General features: G+C 31.6%; 4 protein-coding genes across 5 annotated transcripts; all 4 read right to left on the bottom strand.

Moving 5' to 3' along the window:
- Positions 1-1,512: 1,512 nt before the first annotated feature.
- Positions 1,513-5,021, bottom strand: LOC108458745 (disease resistance protein SUMM2-like). Its single transcript, XM_017758143.2, has 2 exons — positions 4,663-5,021; positions 1,513-4,393 (listed from the first exon to the last, which is right to left on the bottom strand). The coding sequence occupies exon 2, from the start codon at positions 4,387-4,389 to the stop codon at positions 1,675-1,677; it is 2,715 nt and encodes a 904-aa protein (XP_017613632.2). The 5' UTR covers positions 4,390-4,393; positions 4,663-5,021; the 3' UTR covers positions 1,513-1,674.
- A 2,613-nt stretch (positions 5,022-7,634) lies between these two features.
- LOC108458746 (probable disease resistance protein At1g61310) lies at positions 7,635-11,117 on the bottom strand. Of its 2 annotated transcripts, XM_053029989.1 has the most exons (3): positions 10,756-11,117; positions 9,323-10,487; positions 8,847-9,084 (listed from the first exon to the last, which is right to left on the bottom strand). In XM_053029989.1, exons 2-3 carry the CDS (start codon positions 10,481-10,483, stop codon positions 9,067-9,069), a joined length of 1,179 nt encoding a protein of 392 aa, XP_052885949.1. In that variant the 5' UTR covers positions 10,484-10,487; positions 10,756-11,117; the 3' UTR covers positions 8,847-9,066. The 2 variants fall into 2 exon arrangements, with proteins under 2 accessions (XP_017613633.1, XP_052885949.1); XM_017758144.2 differs by having other exon boundaries at positions 7,635-10,487.
- Positions 11,118-16,051: 4,934 nt separating this feature from the next.
- On the bottom strand, positions 16,052-19,505 carry LOC108458316 (probable disease resistance protein At5g63020). Its single transcript, XM_053029506.1, has 2 exons — positions 19,186-19,505; positions 16,052-18,916 (listed from the first exon to the last, which is right to left on the bottom strand). Exon 2 carries the CDS (start codon positions 18,910-18,912, stop codon positions 18,037-18,039), a length of 876 nt encoding a protein of 291 aa, XP_052885466.1. The 5' UTR covers positions 18,913-18,916; positions 19,186-19,505; the 3' UTR covers positions 16,052-18,036.
- LOC108458747 (disease resistance protein SUMM2-like) lies at positions 16,255-18,015 on the bottom strand. The gene is made up of 2 exons (XM_017758146.2): positions 16,879-18,015; positions 16,255-16,740 (listed from the first exon to the last, which is right to left on the bottom strand). Exons 1-2 carry the CDS (start codon positions 18,013-18,015, stop codon positions 16,255-16,257), a joined length of 1,623 nt encoding a protein of 540 aa, XP_017613635.2.
- Positions 19,506-20,864: the final 1,359 nt, after the last annotated feature.

Below are 20,864 nucleotides of genomic sequence, written 5' to 3'. Positions count from 1 at the left end.
GGGATTTAATTTATTTGGAGTTGAATAAAAGAATTAAAATATATATTATTTTAAAGAAAATAAAGATTTTATGGAATTCCATTGAAATTTCATGTGTTTAATGGATTATCATTTAAGGAAAAGAAATCGATGCTGATATCATAAGTAAAAATTAATCGTATTAATTATTTGGATTAACTCGAGGCGTAATTAAGGAGCAAGGAAGGATTTTGATTCTGTTTATGTATAAAAATTAACGATATAAAAATATTATAATATAATTAGTGGTGGAGTAGAATTTTTTTTTTGAGAGGGTTGAAATTAAATTGTATATTTTTATGATAGTAAAATATAATTTTATCATTTTAGTAGACTATAACTTTATCATTTTTAAAGGGTAAGATCAAATTTTATTATTTTTTGAAGGCTAAAGTATATTTTTATCATTATTAATTTAAAATTTTATAAATTATAAAGGAGTTAAATAAATTTTTATTTTATTTTGCCAACTCTGAATATAGTTTTTCTTAACATATTTATGTAATATAAATATACTTAATTCTATACTACTTTGTTGTGCAAATTCAATTAATCATCTCCGTTCTTAGTGCCTTCCCTTGTCATGATTATGCTCCATTTTTTGAACTTTTAGTGTGTTTTAAATTAATTTCTATTTTATATTAAAGTTTACTTGTTTGTGTTAGAGTTATTCATGAGTCAAGTTAGATCCCAACAAAATTTTAGGTTCAATTAATAGGTTCGTGTTTCAAAAATTGATCTAATTTTTTGTCAAAATCCGACCTAAATTATAGATGCTAAATTTGGACTTGGATCAAGTCGGCCCGTATTAAAACTTTTAGTTTCGATACTTTTAGGTATCGATACTCAAGCAATGGTACTGATACTTTGTTAAGGGTATTCGAGCCGAGCAAAAAAAACTTACCTGAGGTTTAACTTGTTTAGAAAATGGAACTTAATTTTTGCTCAAACCCATTTTTTAAACTTATATTTCTACCTTAAGCCTTTTATTTTTTTGAATGAGTATTCAGATTTAACTATTATGGACAAGTCTATTCGGATTTAACTATTATGGACAAGCCTAATTCCTATACCCAATAAAATAAAAATAAATTAGTTTGCTATATTTATAATATATATTTTTATAAAAAACATGAGTAGAGGGATGGTCCAACTCCTACAACTATTTCATTTATTTATTTCAAATAATTATTAAATAAATTTAGGATTAATATTTTATATATACAGTATACTAAAGTAGTTTAAACTTAGAATTACATTCAAAATGTTTATTTAAAAATAAAAAAACTCGAAAATTTTATTTAAACAAATAAAAAAAAGATCTATTTAAAATACAGGCCGAATAGATAATTATAATATTGTTTTATTTTTATATATTATGTAGTTTATATCATATAAAATTAAATATTTAATAATTATATGTAAAACATCAAAGTACATATTAAATTGTCTATATTTAAAATTTTAATTAAAAACATAAAAAAATATTAAATATTAATAAATTGACAATGATATAATTAAAATATGAAAAATATATACATGCATGTCTAAATTAATTTGGATTAACAATTCACACTTACTAAACTGCATGTAATATATATATATACACACATTCAAAATTCAAACATCACACAACAATGAACCACTTTGCAATTTTTAGTATCTACGCTTAAAAGGCTTAAAAGAAGGGAGAAAAGCATGTCGAGTGGCTTTATCTTCCCATTCTACTTTTTCCCACCAAAATTTTTCTCCCTTAATGCTGAGCAGATTCCCTTTTGCACTATCTGAGTTGAGAGGAAGCTTCTTCAATTCTTTGCACTTATATATTCGAATAAATGTCAGACATGGAAAGGGTAGGGCATCCCGATATATGCGTTTCAATTTCGGTAGATAAATTAAATTAAGTGACTCAAGCTTTAGAAATGGTTTAGGGTATGGAATTCCAATCACACCTGCAACTTCATCAAGTTTTTCCTCACTCAATATTTCTTCCATTTTTATACACTGCCATACAACGAGACTCCTTAGATTTGGAGCAAGAATCACCCAAGTCACGTCTTTCAATTTGGAACATCCCCTAATTTGAACTATGCTTAATGTGTGAAACCGTGAAGTATAATTAGTACTTGAAGAAACCCATGTATGCAGCTTTTCCAGTTTTATCTCCTCCATACTGTCACAATCCGAGAATTCTAGTGTCTCTAGACGCTCCAAATTTTCTAAGCATAAAACATTAAACACTTCTGATTCTCTAAAATCTTTAAGTATCAGTGCTCGGGTCCAACACCGAAACAAGTTAAAGCTCAGAAATCTTTCTAGACAAAGCACGCTTTTTATCTCTATACTTAGTATATTCAAACGTTGCAAACCTTTCAACTCCTCTATAAGCTTTTCATCACCTCCTTTCAAAACATTGTCTTCATCATGATCATCTATATCCCGCACCTCACACATTCTGAATATTTGCAACTTGGAAAAACTAGATATCAAATGTTGTGGGATTTTTCTGAGATTGCGCATATAACTCAAGTCCAACATTTTTAGTTTTGTCAACGCTTTCAACTCTATTGGCAACTCTGATATACCAGTAAGAGATAGATCAAGACATTCTAACGAAACCAATTGTGAAATTCCCTCAGGCAACACTTGTAAATATCCATTTCCTGACAAATCCAAAACAGTTACACGAGGTATAAATTGGAAGAAACCATTGCTGATCATTTGCAACTCATTTTGGCTAAGGAACAAGGTTCGAAGGTTAGGGCATTTGGGTGTTTCTTTGAGAACTGCAATCTTATTTTTCATCACTGACATTCTTTTTACATTTTCCCATGCCTTAACATCTGGTTCTTCAAATAATTGAGCCCCTGCCTTTACAAAAAAACTATCCTCTGTTGCTTCGAACTCGCGTGTAATCCAGAAAGCCATGTCACGGATCACATCATGCATCTTCACACAATCTTCTCCACCTATTACACCACCATTTTCCAATAAACAAACATTCAGAAGAGAGCCGATAATGTTGTCTCCTTGCATTTGAGCTTCACTAATTCTATCAAATTCATTCAACAGCCCTTCACAAAACCAATATTCCACTAATCTCTTTTTGGGAATACAATAATCTTCAGGATATAGACAACAATATAGGAGGCAACTTTTCATTGTGGCATTAGGCAAATTATCATAACTGAATTTTAAAAGCCGAAATACCTCATTTTCTAATTTTGGCAATGCACATCGCTTCAACATCTCAATTGCATATTTCCATTCCCCAAGTGTTTTCTTGCAAGCCATGGCACGACCGATTGTAATTAGTGCAAGAGGCAATCCACCGCACCTTTCAGCTACTTCTTTAGCTAGATTGTGAATATCTGGATGGCTGTTGAGAGTTTCATCTCCAACCTTGTCTCGAAACAATTCCCAAGCTTTCTCCGTTTCCAGGCACTCCACTTTGATTTTCTTTTGAGCTTCCATTTCGCCGCACACCTCCAAAGACCGAGTAGTAAAAATAAGTTTGGAACCATTTTCTTGGCTTGGTTTTGGTATCCCAACTTGGTTCAAATCCACCCTTTCCCATAAATCATCCAATAATACAACAAATCTCTTATTACTCAAGATCCGATAGATATCTACAGCTTTCTGGTCAACATGTTTATTCTTCCAGGATCCGTCCGGAAAACCAAGATTTCCACCAATCCTGTCTTGAATCTTTCCAACATCAAAATCTTTAGACACCAACGCCCAGATAACAACTTCAAAATCATTGGTTGTGGTGCTGAACTTGTTGTTGAGTTTGGTCAAGAGTGTTGTCTTGCCAACGCCCCCCAAGCCATAGAGGCCAATGATCCCCACATCTTTGTCCATTATACAGCTCCATGCCTTTTGGATTGTGGATTCTAGAGCAATCGGCTGCTCTTCAGGTCTAACTACCACTGAAGCTGCGGGCTGATTCTCCGCTACCTTCTTAAAAGCTCCTTTACTCTTATGATCAGTTATTTTTTGAAGCATTTCGGCCACTTGTTTACCAAACTTGTAGCTAGACAAGCAATTCTTGGAAATGCAGCCACCGAGACACAAGTTATTCATTTGTTGGGGACCATTTGAAACCAATTTTTCCGCCTCTGTTATTATAGTTTCCGCTGTTGAAAGCCATAGCTGAACTCCCTGAAATGACTCCAATAGTCGTTGTTCAGCCACATCAACCTCCCGTTGCACGTCATTTCTTTGCGCCCTGAGTTCTTGAAGAGCAGTGGATAAAGTTGGAAGAGTTTGTTTAAGTTTGCAGACATAATTAGCATGGCCAACAATGAAATCCCAGCCACGAAGAAGGGAATTCTCGAAACTACATTGCACGGAGTAGCAATTGCCCATGATTCTGGTAAATGAAAGATAAAATAAAGGAAACAAATGAGATGTGGATGCAAAGTGAATTGTGTTAAAAATAAAGTTAGGTAAAGTGAATTGTGTTAAAGAAAAATTAAGTTAAAGAAGATGGGGTTTGAACAGATTGAGGTGGAAGGCGACGGTGGCACAGTTATGAAGAGGATGCACATGAAATAAAGATAAAGAAGATGGGGCTTCAACCATTAGAGCTTTGATTATGGATAGTAAAGATAAAAGCAAGCAGATTCACAGAGTGCGTACCCTGAGAAGGAAATCAAAGTAGCTAACTTTTTTAGCCAAAGATGGAGCGAAGACAGGCAGTGAGTGGAAGAAGATCCACCAAATAAGCACCGGTCTCGACTCTTTTGTTTAGTTGGAGCAGTTGCAGTAGCTGAATTCTGGTAGTTTCCTGGTGAAAGATGGTTGGAATTTGAATCGATCAGACTAGCTGTGATTATCTGAGTCTTGTATTTGGAGATCAGGAAATTTTTAGTTATTTGCTTCAGCTCTAGCTTAGGTATGCTGTGATTATCTCTAGCTTTGCTGCTTCATCAGCTACTATCTTTTCTCTCTATGATTGTCCTAACAGTAATTTAACTTTTACTAATAGGATCACAGCTGGCTTTTTAGGTTTTTTTTATGTCTTAATAACTATTTCTAAAAGAATAGGTTAAAATATACTGTTAGTCCTTGTACTTCTATAAAATTTGATGTCTGGTCCTTGTATTTCAAAAGTTAAAAATTCAATCCTCTTACTTTTTTTAATTTAAAAATACTAGTCCAATCATTATCGTTATTAGTAATTTCTGGCAAAATTTGTCATATAATGTGAAGGTCACCTACTAAACATGCTAAGTTAATAAATTTTGATAGAAAATATTAAAATTATTAATAATTGGATTGAAATTTTCAAATAAAAAGTAAAAGAACTTAATTTTAACTTTTAAGTACAAAATTAAATTTTAAATATTGTCAAATTATAACAACTAATAGCATTTGTTTGACCAATAGAATACCAAATGGATCTTGACCGGCAAAGTGGACGATAAAAGTACCATAAAATCCCTTTTATTATACCCTAAATTACATTTTAGCTCATTTATTGAAAAAATGGACAAATTAGGTCATGTATATTATATGAATGAGCAAAATAGCCTCTCAGTTAAAACTCCACCATTAAATGTTTGTTAAGGTGTTTATATATAAGGTATAATAATAAATTTATCCCTCAACCTTTATACGTTTATTCAATTTAAGCCGTATTCTTTTATTGAAAGTAAATTAGAAAATTTTGAAACTAATAAAACCAAATGTTATATTTAAGTAATTATTATATTATATATATATAGGAGGACATGGATATGCAATGCATATAAAAATTGAACAATTCGACCTATTATTATTGATCAATACATTTGTCCTCCTTATCGACTTATTATATGTAAGTGTTTATGAATTCAATTAATCAAGTTAACATATATATCGCAAAAGAAAATAGATTGCATGCAATTGTGATTCCACGACATTTCTATTCATTTCTAATTAGAAAATAATAAATTAAATTTTTTCTCTAAATTTTTAATATTTTTAGTTGAATTTAAAAATAAAAATAACGGTTAAATCACAGTTTTATAAAAAACCTTCCCATCGCGAAATTGTGGAGATTAAGTAAATTATAGGGTCGGAATCTTTTTGCTTTTTCCCATTTCCACACAAAAAAGCAAAAGCAAATGCAAATGCAAATGCAAAACAGCTATAATTGAAGTTTTATATTAGAGATCACACACTGATTGATGGTGGGTGGGCGGGTGAGTGGGATCTCTCTAGGTCACTTCGTCCTTGGAATGACTCATCTTTAGGTCACTTCGTTAGTGCCTTCCCCTGTCATGATGTGCTCCATTTTTTATTTAGTGTGTTTTAAATTATTTCTCTTTTATATTATTGCTTATTTGCTTACTTATTTATATTAGAGTTGTGCATTAGTCGGAGATCCTAATAAAATTTTAGGTTTGATTGATGGGTTCGAAAAATATAGATTTAAAAAATAGGTTTGAATAAAAAAAAAGGCTCGTTTAAAAAAAAGGCCAGGCCTCGGGTAATGCATTTTTTGCCCGAGCCCGGCCCGACCCGCCTCCACTAAAGGAAAAAAAATTGATTTTTTTTAATATTATTTTATTATTATTTTCTCCTTATTTTACTACCATTTTATTATTATGTTGCTATTATTTTGTTGTTATTGTTCGGATATTGTATAAAACTTATTTTATTGTCGATTTTGTTATTATTTTAAAGACATTTGTTAATTTTGTTATTATTTTAGAGACATTTGCTTGTTAAGTTGCATTTATTTTAGTGTTATTTAAGTATATATATATTTTAAAATTTAATTTTAATTTGTTGGGAAATATTTATTTTAATGTTTTAGTATTTTGATGTATTATATATTTTTAAAATTATACAAAAATAATATAAAAATTAATATGGGCGGGTTAGGTCAGGCCTGTGTTTTAGCATTTTATCCGGTCGGGCTTGGGCAAAATTTTATGCCCATTTTAGGACCGAGCCCTAGCCTAGCAAAATGTGCCTAAATTTTTAGTTGAGCCCAGCCCCGCCCATGCTCACCTCTAGCCACAACCTATCCTTGCTCCTGTTTAGGGGCAGTAATGGGAGGAAGGGCTAAGACCCCAAACTTTCTAAAATTTTATGGTGTCCTTAAAATTTTTAAAAATTTAATTAGACTCCATAATTTAATGCCAAAATACTTTACTAATTATATAGCTAATGTTTTTTTTCTTATAATATTGCAGAAAATAAGTCAAGCATTGGCTTCAGTTCGTGAACATTTGATAAAAACCCTTCTAAAATGATTTATTTAAATAACATTTTGTTTTTTAATATCCAATTAATCAAAATAAATGAAAAAATTCAATTTTACTTAACTTTCTTTTTGTTTAATCTTAATTTACAGTATCAATTGTTTTGAAGCATAGCCTGCTAGAATGGAAAATTTTATATATCGTGTTATTTGAATTCAAATTAATTGGGATTTAATTTATTTGGAGTTGAATAAAATAATTAGAAAATATATTATAATATTGTTTTATTTTAATATATTATGTAGTTTATATCATATAAAATTAAATATTTAATAATCATAATATTATGATGTAAAACATCAAAGATCATATTAAATTGTCTATATTTAAAATTTTAATTAAAAAAAACATACAAAATTATTAAATATTAACAAATTGAAAATTATATAATTTAAAATATAAAAATATATACATGCATGTCTAAATTAATTTGGATTAACAATTCACAGTTAATTTAATATATATATATATATATTTATTTTTTCAAAATTCAAACATCACACAACAAACAAAGGCTCAAAAGAAGGGAGAAAAGTATGTCGAGTGGCTTCATCTTCCCATTCTACTTCTTCCCACCAAAATTTGTCTCCCTTAATGCTGAGCAGATTCCCTTTTGCACTATCTGAGTTGAGAGGAAGCTTCTTCAATTCAATGCAGGCATTTATTAAAATACTTGTCAGACATGGAAAAGGTAGGGCATCCCGATATATGCTTTTCAATTTCGGTAGACCAAATAAAAAAAGTGACTCAAGCTTTAAAAATAATTTAGGGTATGGAATTCCAATCACACCTGCAACTTCATCAAGTTTTTCCTCACTCACTATTTCCTCTATTTTTTCACACCAATGTACAAGAAGACTCCTTAGATTTGGAGCAAGAATCACCCAAGTCACGTCTTTCAATTTGGAACATCCCCTAATTTCAACTTTGCTTAATGTGTGAAAGCGTGAAGTATAATTAGTACTTGACGAAACCCATGTATGCAGCTTTTCCATTTTTATCTCCTCCATACTAAAACAATAGCGGAGTTGTAGAGTCTCTAGACGCTCCAAATTTTCTAAGCATAAAACATTAAACACTTCTGATTCTCTAAAACCTTCAAGTTGTAGTGCTCGGGTCCAACACCGAAACAAGTTAAAGCTCAGAAATCTTTCTAGACAAAGCACGCTTTTTATCTCTATACTTAGTATATTCAAACGTTGCAAACCTTTCAACTCCTCTATAAGCTTTTCATCACCTCCTTTCAAAACATTGTCTTCATCATGATTATCTATAGCCCTCACCGACCACATTCTGAATATTTGCAACTTGGAAAAACTAGATATCAAATGTTGTGGGATTTTTCTGAGATCGGGCATATAACTCAAGTCCAACATTTTTAGTTTTGTCAACGCTTTCAACTCTATTGGCAACTCTTCTATACCAGTATTAGATAGATCAAGACATTCTAACGAAACCAATTGTGAAATTCCCTCAGGCAACACTTGTAAAAGTTCATTTCTTGACAAATCCAAAACAGTTAAATGAGGTATAAATTGGAAGAAACCATCGTTAATCACATCCAACACATTTTCGCTAAGAAACAAGGTTCGAAGGTTAGGGCATTTGCGTGTTCCCTTGAGAACTTCAATCTCATTTTTCATCACTGACATTCTTTTTACATTTTCCCATGCCTTAACATCTGGTTCTTCAAATAATTGAGCCCCTGCCTTTACAAAAAAACTATCCTCTGTTGCTTCGAACTCGCGTGTAATCCAAAAAGCCATGTCACGGATCACATCATGCATCTTCACACAATCTTCTCCATCTATTACACCATTTTCCAATAAACAAACATTCAGAAGAGAGCCGATAATGTTGTCTCCTTGCATTTGAGCTTCACTAATTCTATCAAATTCATTCAACAGCCCTTCACAAAACCAATATTCCACTAATCTCTTTTTGGGAATACAATAATCTTCAGGATATAGACAACAATATAGGAGGCAATATTTCATTGTGGCATTAGGCAAATTATCATAACTGAATTTTAAAAGCGGAAATACCTCATTTTCTAATTTTGGCAATGCACATCGCTTCAACATCTCAATAGCATATTTCCATTCCCCAAGTGTTTTCTTGCAAGCCATGGCACGACCGATTGTAATTAGTGCAAGAGGCAATCCACCGCACCTTTCAGCTACTTGTTTAGCTAGATTGTGAATATCTGGATGGCTGTTGAGAGTTTCATCTCCAACCTTGTCTCGAAACAATTCCCAAGCTTTCTCCGTTTCCAGGCACTCCACTTTGATTTTCTTTTGAGCTTCCATTTCACCACATACCTCCAAAGACCTAGTAGTAAAAATAAGTTTGGAACCATTTTCTTGACTTGGTTTTGGTATCCCAACTTGGTTCAAATCCACCCTCTCCCATAAATCATCCAATAATACAACAAATCTCTTGTTATTCAAGATCCGATAGATATCTACAGCTTTCTGGTCAACCCTTTTTTTCTTCCAGGATCCATCCGAAAACCCAATAGTTTCACCAATCCTGTCTTGAATCTTTCCAACACCGGAATCTTTAGACACCAACGCCCAGATAACAACTTCAAAATCATTGGGTGTGGTGCTGAACTTGTTGTTGAGTTTGGTCAAGAGTGTTGTCTTGCCAACGCCCCCCAAGCCATAGAGGCCAATGATCCCCACATCTTTGTCCTCGATGCAGCTCCATACCTTTTGGATTGTGTACTCTAGAGCAATCGGCTGCTCTTCAGGTCTAACTAACACTGAAGCTGCGGGCTGATTTTCTGCTACTTTCTCAAAAGCTCCATTCCTCTTATGATTACTTATTTCTTGAAGCATTTCGGCCACTTTTTTACCAAACTTGTAGCTAGACAAGTAATTCTTGGAACCACAGCCACCGAGACACAAGTTATTCATTTGTTGAGGGCCATCTGCAATCAACTTTTCCGCCTCTGTTATCATAGTTTCTGCTTTTGAAAGCCATAGCTGAACTTGCTCAAATGGCCTCAATAGTCGTTGTTCTGCAAGATCAACCTGGCTTTGCAGGTCGTTCCTTTGTGCCCTCAGTTCTTGAAGTGCAGCAGATAAAGTTGGAAGGGTTTGTTGAAGCTTGCACACGTAATTAGCATGGCCAGCAATGGAATCCAAGCCACGAAGGATGAAATTCTCTAAACCAATTTGGAGTGAGCAGCAATTGCCCATGATTCTGGTGAACGAAAGATGAAACAAAGGAAACTGAATGAGATGTGGATGCAAAGTGAATTGTGTTAAAAATAAAGTTAGGTAAAGTGGAAAAGTGAAAGAAAAATGAAGTTAAAGAAGATGGAGTTTAAACAGATTGAGGTGGAAGGCGATTGTGGCACAGTTATGAAGAGGATGCACATGAAACAAAGTTAAAGAAGATGGGGTTTCAACCATTAAGAACTATCATTGTGGATAGTAAAGATAAAGCAAGCAGTTCACAGAGTGTATACCCAGAGAAGGAAATCAAAGTAGCTAACTTGGAGCGAAGACAGGCACTGAGTGGAAGAAGATCCACCAAATTAGCACTGGTCTCGACTCTTTCGTTTAGTTGGAGCAGGTGCAGCAGCAGAATTCTGGTGAAAGATAGTTGGACTTGGAGTTTGAATCGATCAGGCTTGCTGTGATTATCTAAGTCTTGCGCTTGCAAATCAGGAAATTTTTGGTTCTCTGATTTCAGCTTACTATAGCTTAGGTATGCTGTGATTCTCTCTAGCTTATCTTCTTCCTCTGCCACTATCTTTTCTCTCTATGATTGTCGTAATTGTGGCTTAACTTTTATTAATCGGATCACAGCTGGCTTTTTAATTTCTTAATAAGTATTATTTCTAAAAGAATAGGTTACAATATAACTTCTATAAAATTTGAGGTCTAGTCCTTATAATTTAAAAGTTAAAATTTAATCTTTCTATTTTTTAACTTAAAAATATTAGTCTAATCTTTATCAATTTGACAGAAAATATTAATATTATTAATAATTAGATTTAGATTTTTAAATCAAAATAAAATAAAAACTTTATTTTTAATTTTTAGTACATAAGTTAAATTTTAATTTTGTCAAATTAAAACAACTAATAACATTTTTTTAACAATAGAATACAAAGTGGATCTTGAGCCTTGACCCAAAAGAATCACAAAATCCCTTATACCATTTTAGCTCATTTATTGAAAAAATTGACAAATTAGCCCCTGTATATTAGATAAGTAAGAAAAACAATTCATCAGTTAAAATTCCACCATTGGATGTTTATTTTGGTGTTTATATATAAGGTATAATAACAAATTTAGTCCTCAACCTTTACACGTTTATTTAATTTGACCCATATAAATTAGAAATTTTTGAATCTAATAAGGCTAAATAAAAAATAAAAAGAAACCTCAATAACAAATTTTAAAAAAAAGAAAGAAGAAGAAGCAGCAATTAAGCCCTTTTAAAAATTTAAAATTATTAAATTTTCATTTATTTGTTTGTTTTTATTTGTCACTTTTATAGAAATAGGTATTTTGATTTAAAATTTTATGATATATTTTATTTTTTACTTAAATTTTTATGATAATTTTTTTTACTTATTTAGCATTTATTTTTACTTTTATATGAAGTGTTAGAAGTCTTAATAAAAATGGAAAAAGGAGACGATTGAATATATGTTCTTTGTGAGCAAAGTAAGTCAAAACAATTTTTTATGGGGGCCGGATGAAATTTTAATTTTTTATAGTTTATACCTTTATAATTTGTAAATGATTAAATCAAATTTTTATAATTTTAAAGCGGTTAAAGTACAATTTTACCTTTAATAATTTATTTATTTTTTTAAATTTAAGGGCCTAAATAATAATTTTATATTTTAGAGGAGGCCGGAGCCCATGTCACCTCCCCGGCTTTACCCCTGACTGTGAGAAGAGTTAACTTTTATACTATAGAGAATGGAAGTGTAACATGTAATTAATTTTTCATTAAAATTATTTCATGATTAATTTTATGTTATATATAACTAATTATCATAGTATGTGTATAGGAAGCACGTATAAGATTTGAACATATATCATTTAACAAAGTAATTCAACCTATTATTATTCATCAATACATTTGTCCTCCTCACTAACATTGTAAGAATTTTGTAAGTTTTATTTTAATTAATCTAATCATTTCACTAAATCCTTCCCGAATGTAATTGAATCAATTTAACATGATATCATAAAATCGTTTTAATGATATTTTTGTATTTTTTTTTATTTTACTGAGTACAACTACGGAGGTTAGCAATATTTTGTGTAATGATTTAAGAGAAATGACAAATAATAAAATTGCGGTGGAACTTTCATGCAGTGGGTCAATTCTATGTAAAAATATTTGAATGAAAGGCGTACATTTAAATTACAGAATAAATAATAAAATATACGACGGTCACCCCAAATTTTATTGTTTGAGTGTTGTTCAAAATTGGGACGATTTCGGGTGTAATAATTAAGTTGTGTTTTGTTTGGTACTAAGGAAATAATTATCCAAATGTCCCTTCATGTTTCATCAACTGCAACCAAGTGTTTACAACAAGGTTTATAGGCATCGGAAAAGTATGCAGTTCTCTTATTGCAAGATGGGCAACCATGCAGCGATGAACCCGCATTGCGAGCTCAACTCATAGCTTATCAGATGTGCCAGCTCACCGAAGTTGCAACCTCACCAAAGTTGTGAAGTCATCAAAGATGCAAGCTTTGTTAGGCGGCTCTACAAGTTGCCAATTTGCTCTGAAGCAATAACATTTTTTAACAAGATGTTTTGGTTGCTGATTGCAATGAAACAGAAGTTCATAACTAGATTGCTTATTTTTTACGACTAATGCAATATTGATACCAAAACAGAAAAAAACAGCTAATTAAGTAGTGTTATTTTCTCAAAATTCAAGCATCAGACAACAATGAACCACTTTGTAATTTTTAGTACAAAAGCTTAAAAGAAGGGAGAAAAGCATCTCGAGTGGCTTCGTTTTTCCATTCTACTCTTGCCCACCAATCTTTGCTTCCCTCAATGCTAAGTAGATTCCCTTTTGCACTGTTTGAGTTGAGAGGAAGCTTCTTTAATTCTCGGCAGCCACCTATATGATTAAGTTTCAGACATGGGAAGGGTAGGGCATCCCAGTATATGCTCTTCAATTTCAGTAAACAACTTAAGGAAAGTGTTTCAAGCTTCAGAAATGCTTTTTTATCATAATAAATAAGACTGTAAAAAAGAGGATTCTTTTATTGTCTAAACTGAATTTATGAAATTACAAATAAATGATAAAATGATTAAACATAATACCAATATTTTTTAAAAATTAAAAAATAATATTGGAAGGCTCAAAATGGGTTTGGATTAACTATTTACAAATATAGACAGATTCGAGGTATAATTTTAGACTTAAAATAGATTTAGATTAACCATTTACAAATATGAGTAGACAAGCTTGAGATATAAATTTTAAGCTTAAAATAGACTTAGATTAACTTTTTACAAATTAAATAAACTTAAAAATCGACCCTTTTATTATTGTAAAAGGAAAAATTTTCAAACCAATAGCCAAATACAGCATGTGAAGCTAAAATTATTATGTATCAAGTGAAACATATTGATTTTTGGAGCTTCCATAAATTTATGTGATATGAATATTCAATCTAATCAAGATGACTTGATGAAAAATACTTTAAATTTGTTAAGTTTATGACTTGATTTTAAGTTCTACAAAATGTATAATTCAAATTAAAGTTAAATTATTAAAAACTAATGATTTTTTTTTCTAAAATGATAGCATTTTGGTGATTTCTAGAGGTGCTCATGGGCGGGGCTGGGTTCGGGCTAAGTCCAACCAAAATTTTAGATCCGTTTGCTAGGTCCGAGCTCGGCCTGGCCCGAAAAATGGGCCTTAAATTTTCTCCGAGCTTAGCCTGGATAAAAATGTTAAAACTACAGCTCGATTTATTCAGCAAGATTAATTTTTATATAATTCCAAAAAAAATAATACATAAAAATACTAAAACATTCAAATAAATATTTCCCAACAAATTGAAAATAAATTTTAAAAAGGATGTATGCTTAAAAACACTAAGACAAATATAACTTAACAAGCAAATGTTTCTAAAATAGTAACAAAATTAATAATAAAACAAAGTTATATAATAACATCAAAATAATAACAACATAATAATGAAAAGAAAAACAAGAAAATAACAAAAAAAGTTTATATATATATATATATATAATTATGAGCAATGTTTAACATTTTTATTTTAAAAAATACAATCTGTTTAAATTGAATTTATGAAATTACAAATAAATATAATGGTATAATATACTTTACCCTTTAAAAATTATTATTTAATTTTGGCCATCCCTCTTTAAACAATACGCTAGCTTCTTCCTTGAAATGACTCATCTTTAGGTCACTTAAAATCGGAGCCTCTGGTGAATCTTTAGGAGATCCAAAGGATGAAAGCATTGGCCTCAGTTGGGAGAAGCCTCAGTTGGAATCTCAAACTGATCCAATAGCTAGTAGAGGAGATCAAGCCATAGAGTGTTGAAAAGAAGAACCTAGGGTTTTATATGGAATTATCTAAAAACTTGAGTTTTTACAGAAAAATCAATTTTTTTATATTTTTAGAATTAAATTTAGGTTTTAAGGAAAAACTAGGATTTTATAAGAAATTTCTTGAAGTTTTATTCGAAAACTTTGATTTTATAGAAAAAAAACTAGTTACATATGAAAAACTTAAGTTTTATCTTAGTAGAATAACTCAATTCATTGTAAAGTTCATCATTTTTTGAGAAAAATAAAATTAATTCTAAAAAAAAGAGAAACTAAAATGAAAACTTACTAAACTTACTTTTTAAATTAAAAAAGTAAAATAACTTAAATTTTAACCTTTTAAGTATAAAGATTAAATCTCAAATTTTATCAAACTCTAAGAACTAATAGCATTTTTTAATCAGTAGAATACAAAGTAGATCTTGACTAGGGGTGAACGTTCGATCAATTTGAATGAAAAAATTTCGAGTTAATTGAATTAACGAATCTTATTTTATCATTCTAACTTGATTTGAAATATAAATATAATTTTTCTTAATGTATTTATGTGTTAATTTTGTACTACTTTATTGAGCAAACTCAATGAATCACCTCCTTTCTTAGTGTCTTCCCCTGTCATGATGTGCTCCATTTTTTTGTGTTTTAAATTATTTCTCTTTTATATTACTGCTTGCTTGTTTATACTAGAGTTTTACATTAGTCGGGTTACATCCTAACAAAATTTTAGGTTTGGTTGATGGGTCCAAAAAATAAGTTTAATTTTTTTGTCTGAGCTTCACCCAGATCGAGCCGACTCATATTAAAACCTACAGTATCAATACGATAGAAAATGTATTGATACTTACTAGGAAGTACTAATACCTAGGAAGGATATTGATATTCAAAAAATGATATTGATAATTTGTTAAGGGTATCCGAACCAGACTCAAGCTATAAAAAACTTATCTAAAACCTAACCTATTTAGAAAGTTATTGAGGGTATCCAAACCAGGCATAGGCCGAAAAAAACTTACCTAAAACGAGGCTCAAGATCATATCAAATAACTATTAAACAATTCTTAATTTAATTATTTTTTATTTAATTTGTTTTAAACAAATTTAGAAAGCGAGTTTAATCAGAAGTACAAAAAACGAAAATTTAATTTAAACATACAAAATTATTGAATATTAATAAATTAAAATGATAAAATTTAAAAATAAAAATAAATATATATCTAAAATAATTTAGATTAACGATTCACAAATACAGATGGGTTTGAACAAAACTTGAATATTATATTTTCTCTAAATTCAAACATTACACGACAAGGAACTACTTTGCAATTTTTAAGATTTTCTACATTTCATTCAGTGAAAAGCTTGAAAGAAGGGAGAAAAGCATCTCAAGTGGCTTCATTTTCCCATTCTACTCTTGCCCACCAACTTTTGGGTCCCTAGTGGTAAGCTGATTTCCTTTTGCACTGTCTGAGTTGAGGGAAGTTCCTTCAGTTCTTGGCATGCCACTATATGAACAAGTTTCAGACATGGGAAGGGTAGGGCATCCCAGTATATGCTCTTCAATTTTGGTAGATTATGTAATCGAAGTGATTCAAGCTTCAAAAATGGTTTAGGGTATGAAATTCCAATCACACCTGCAACTTCACCAAGTTTTTCCTCACTCAATATTTCTTCCATTTCTGGACACCAAGATATAACAAGATCTCTTAAATTTGGAGCAAGAATCAACCAGCTCATGTCTCTCAATTTCACACACTGAATGATTTTAACTGCGCTCAATGTGTGAAAGCATGAAGTATAATTAGTACTTGAAGAAACCCAGGTATGCAGCTTTTCCATTTTCATCTCCTCCATATTTTTGAAACCGCCGAAACATAGTGTCTGCAGACACTCCAAATTTTTTAAGCATAAAACATTGAACACTTTTGATTCTCTAAAATCTCTAAATTCTAGTGCTTGGGTCGAACATCGAAACTAGTTAAAGCTCAGGAATCTTTCTAGACAAATCGTGCTTCGTACCGATATCCATAGTATATTCAAACGTTGCAAATCTTTCAACTCCTCTATAAGCTTTTCATTACCCCCATTCAAAACATTGTCTTCATTACGATAATGCTTTTTTCGCAGGGACCACATTCTGAATATTTGCAACTTGGAAAAACTAGATATCAATTGTTGTGGGATTTTTATGAGATTATCCATATATCTCAAGTCCAACATTTTTAGTTTTGTCAACATTTTCAACTCTATTGGCAACTTTACTATACCAGTCCTAGATAGATCAAGGCATTCTAGTGAAATCAATTCCGAAATTTCCTTAGGCAGCACTTGTAACCAAATGTTTCTTGACAAATCCAAAACAGTTAGATGAGGTATAAATTGGAAGAAACCATTGCTAATCACTTGCAACTCAGTCTGGCTAAGAAACAAGGTTCGAAGGTTAGGGCATTTGGGTGTTTCTTTGAGAACTTGAATCCTATTTGCCATGATTGACATTCTTTTTACACTTTCCCATGCCTTAACATCCGGTTCTTCAAATAATTGAGCCGCTGCTTTTACAAAAAACCTATCCTCTGTTGCTTCGAACTCGTGTGTAATCCATAAAGCCATGTCACGGATCACATCATGCATCTTCACACAATCTTCTCCATCTATTTCACCACCATTTTCCAATAAACAAGCATTCAAAAGAGAGTTGATAATGTTGTTTCCTTGCATTTGAGCTTCACTGATTCTATCAAATTCATTCAATAGCCCTTCACAAAACCAATACTCCACTAATCTCTTTTTGGGAATACAATAATCTTCAGGATACAAACAACAATATAGGAAGCAACATTTCATTGTGGCATTAGGCAAATTATCGTAACTGAATTTTAAAAGTGAAAATACCTCATTTTCCATTTTTGGCAATGCCCATCGCTTCAACATCTCAATTGCATAATTCCATTCCCCAAGTGTTGTCTTGCAAGCCATGGCACGACCGATTGCAATTAGTGCAAGAGGCAGCCCACCGCACCTTTCAGCTACTTGTTTAGCTAGGTTCGGAATATCTGGATGACTGTTAAGAGTTTCATCTCCAACATTGTCTTGGAACAATTCCCAAGCCCTCTCTGTTTCCAGGCATTCCACTTTGATTTTCTTTTGAGCTCCCATTTCGCCGCACACCACCAAATTTCAAGTAGTAAAAATAAGTTTGGAACCGTTTTCTTGGTTTGGTTTTGGTATCCCAACTTGTTTCAAATCCACCCTCTCCCATAAATCATCCAATAATACAACAAATCTCTTTTTGCGCAACACCCCATAGATATATGTAGCTTTCTGGTCAACACTTGTATTCTTCCATGAGTGATCTGAAATCCCAAGATTTCTACCAATCCTGTCTTGAATCTTTCCAACATCAGAATCTTTAGACGCTAACGCCCAGATAACAACTTCAAAATCATTGGGTGTGGTGCTGAACTTGTTGTTGAGTTTGGTCAAGAGTGTTGTCTTGCCAACGCCCCCCAAGCCATAGAGGCCAATGATCCCCGCATCTTTGTCCATGATACAGCTCCATGCCTTTTGGATTGTGGATTCTAGAGCAATCGGCTGCTCTTCAGGTCTAACTACCACTGAAGCTGCAGGCTGATTCTCCGCTACTTTCTCAAAAGCTCCATCCCTCTTATGATCCCTTAATTCTTGAAGCATTTCGGCCACTTTTTTACCAAACTTGTAGCTAGATAAGTAATTCTTGGAACCACAGCCACCGAGACACAAGTTATTCATTTGTTGAGGGCCATCTGCAATCAACTTTTCCGCCTCTGTTATCATAGTTTCTGCTTTTGAAAGCCATAGCTGAACTTGCTCAAATGGCCTCAATAGTCGTTGTTCTGCAAGATCAACCTGGCTTTGCAGGTCGTTCCTTTGTGCCCTCAGTTCTTGAAGTGCAGCCGATAAAGTTGGAAGGGTTTGTTGAAGCTTGCACACGTAATTAGCATGGCCAGCAATGGAATCCAAGCCACGAAGGATGAAATTCTCTAAACCAATTTGGAGTGAGCAGCAGTTGCCCATGATTCTGATGAACGAAAGATGAAACAAAGGAAACTGAATGAGATGTGGATGCAAAGTGAATCGTGTTAAAAATAAAGTTAGGTAAAGTGGAAAAGTGAAAGAAAAATGAAGTTAAAGAAGATGGGGGGTTTAAACAGATTGAGGTGGAAGGAGATTGTGGCACAGTTATGAAGAGGATGCACATGAAATAAGTCAAAGAAGATGGGGTTTCAACCATTAAGAACTTTCATTGTGGATAGTAAAGATAAAGCAAGCAGTTCACAGAGTGTATACCCAGAGAAGGAAATCAAAGTAGCTAACTTGGAGCGAAGACAGGTAGTGGGTGCAAGAAGATCCACCAAATAAGCACTGGTCTCGACTCTTTTGTTTAGTTGGAGCTGGTGCAGCAGCAGAGTGAAAGATAGTTGGAGTTTGAATCGATCAGGCTTGCTGTGATTATCTAAGTCTAGTGCTTGCAAATCAGTAAATTTTTGGTTCTCTAATTCAGCTCTACTATAGCTTAGGTATGCTGTGATTCTCTCTAGCCTAGCTTCTTCCACTGCCACTATCTTTTCTCTCTATGATCGTGCTAAACTTTTTTTAATCGGATCACAGCTGGCTTTTTAATTTCTTAATAACTATTATTTCTAAAAGAATAGTTTAAAATATAACTTCTATAAAATTTGATATCTAGTCCTAATATTTCAAAAGTTAAAATTTAATCCTCCTATTTTTCAATTTAAAAATACTAGTCTAATTATTATCATTATTGATAGTTTTCAATAAAATTTATCAATTTAACATGTTTATTTTTGTTAACCACACGCCGTAATGTGAAAATAGCCTAATAAACATTCTAAGTTAATAAATTTTGACAAAAATATTAATATTATTAATAATTGGATTGAGATTTTCAAATCAAAATAAAATAGAAGAACTTAATTTTAACTTTTTTAAGTACAAAATTAAATTTCAAAATTTGTCAAATTATAACAACTAATAGCATTTTTTACCAATAGAATACAAAGCCGACCTTGAAAATCACAAAATCCCTTGTACAGTTTTAGTGTTTATATATAAATTATAATAACAAATTTAGCCTCAACCTTTACACATTTATTCAATTTGACCCTATTCTTTTATTGAAAGTAAATTAAAAAAATTAAAACTAATAAGACTAAATAGTCAAGAAGACCTCGACAACAAATTAAAAAAAACTATTAAGCCCTTTTAAAATTTTAAAATTATTATATTTTCATTTATTTATTTGTTTTATTTTTCACTTTTATAGAATTAGGTATTTTGATTTAAAATTTTATGATATATTTTATTTTTTTACTCGAACTAGGTAATTAATTTTTCATTAAACTTATTTCATGATTAATTTTTATATTATATTTAATTAATTATCATAGTGTGTATATAAGGAGTACATATAAGATTTGAACATATATCATTTAATAAAGTAATTGACCTATTATTTAATTAATTTAATCATTTCACTTAATGTTCACGAATTCAATTGAATTAATTTAACATACATATCATAAAATCGTTTTAATGATATTTTTGTATTTTTCATTTATTTTACTAAGTACAACTACAGAAGTTAGCAATATTTTGTATAATGATTTAAGAGAGATAACAAATAGTGGAATTGTGGTGGAACTTTTATACAATGAGTCAATTCTATGTAAAAATATCTGCATGAAAAACATACATTTAAATTACGGAATAAATAGAAAAATATACGACGGGCACCCCAAATCTCATTGTTTGAGTGTTGTTCAAAATTGGGATGATTTCAAGTGTAATAATTAAGTTGTATTTTGTTTGGTACTAAGCAAATAATTATCCAAATGTCCCTTCATGTTACATTTATAGGCAACCGCAACCAAGTGTTTACGTAGGTTTGGGCATCGGAAAAGTATGCAGTTCTCTTATTGCGAGATGGGCAACCATGCAGCGATGAA

The sequence above is a fragment of the Gossypium arboreum genome, chromosome 6 (genome assembly GCF_025698485.1).
Source record: "Gossypium arboreum isolate Shixiya-1 chromosome 6, ASM2569848v2, whole genome shotgun sequence".
Taxonomy (NCBI): domain Eukaryota; kingdom Viridiplantae; phylum Streptophyta; class Magnoliopsida; order Malvales; family Malvaceae; genus Gossypium; species Gossypium arboreum.
The sequence above is the reverse complement of the archived record's forward strand: the minus strand, read 5'-3'. Positions and strand labels throughout refer to the sequence as shown.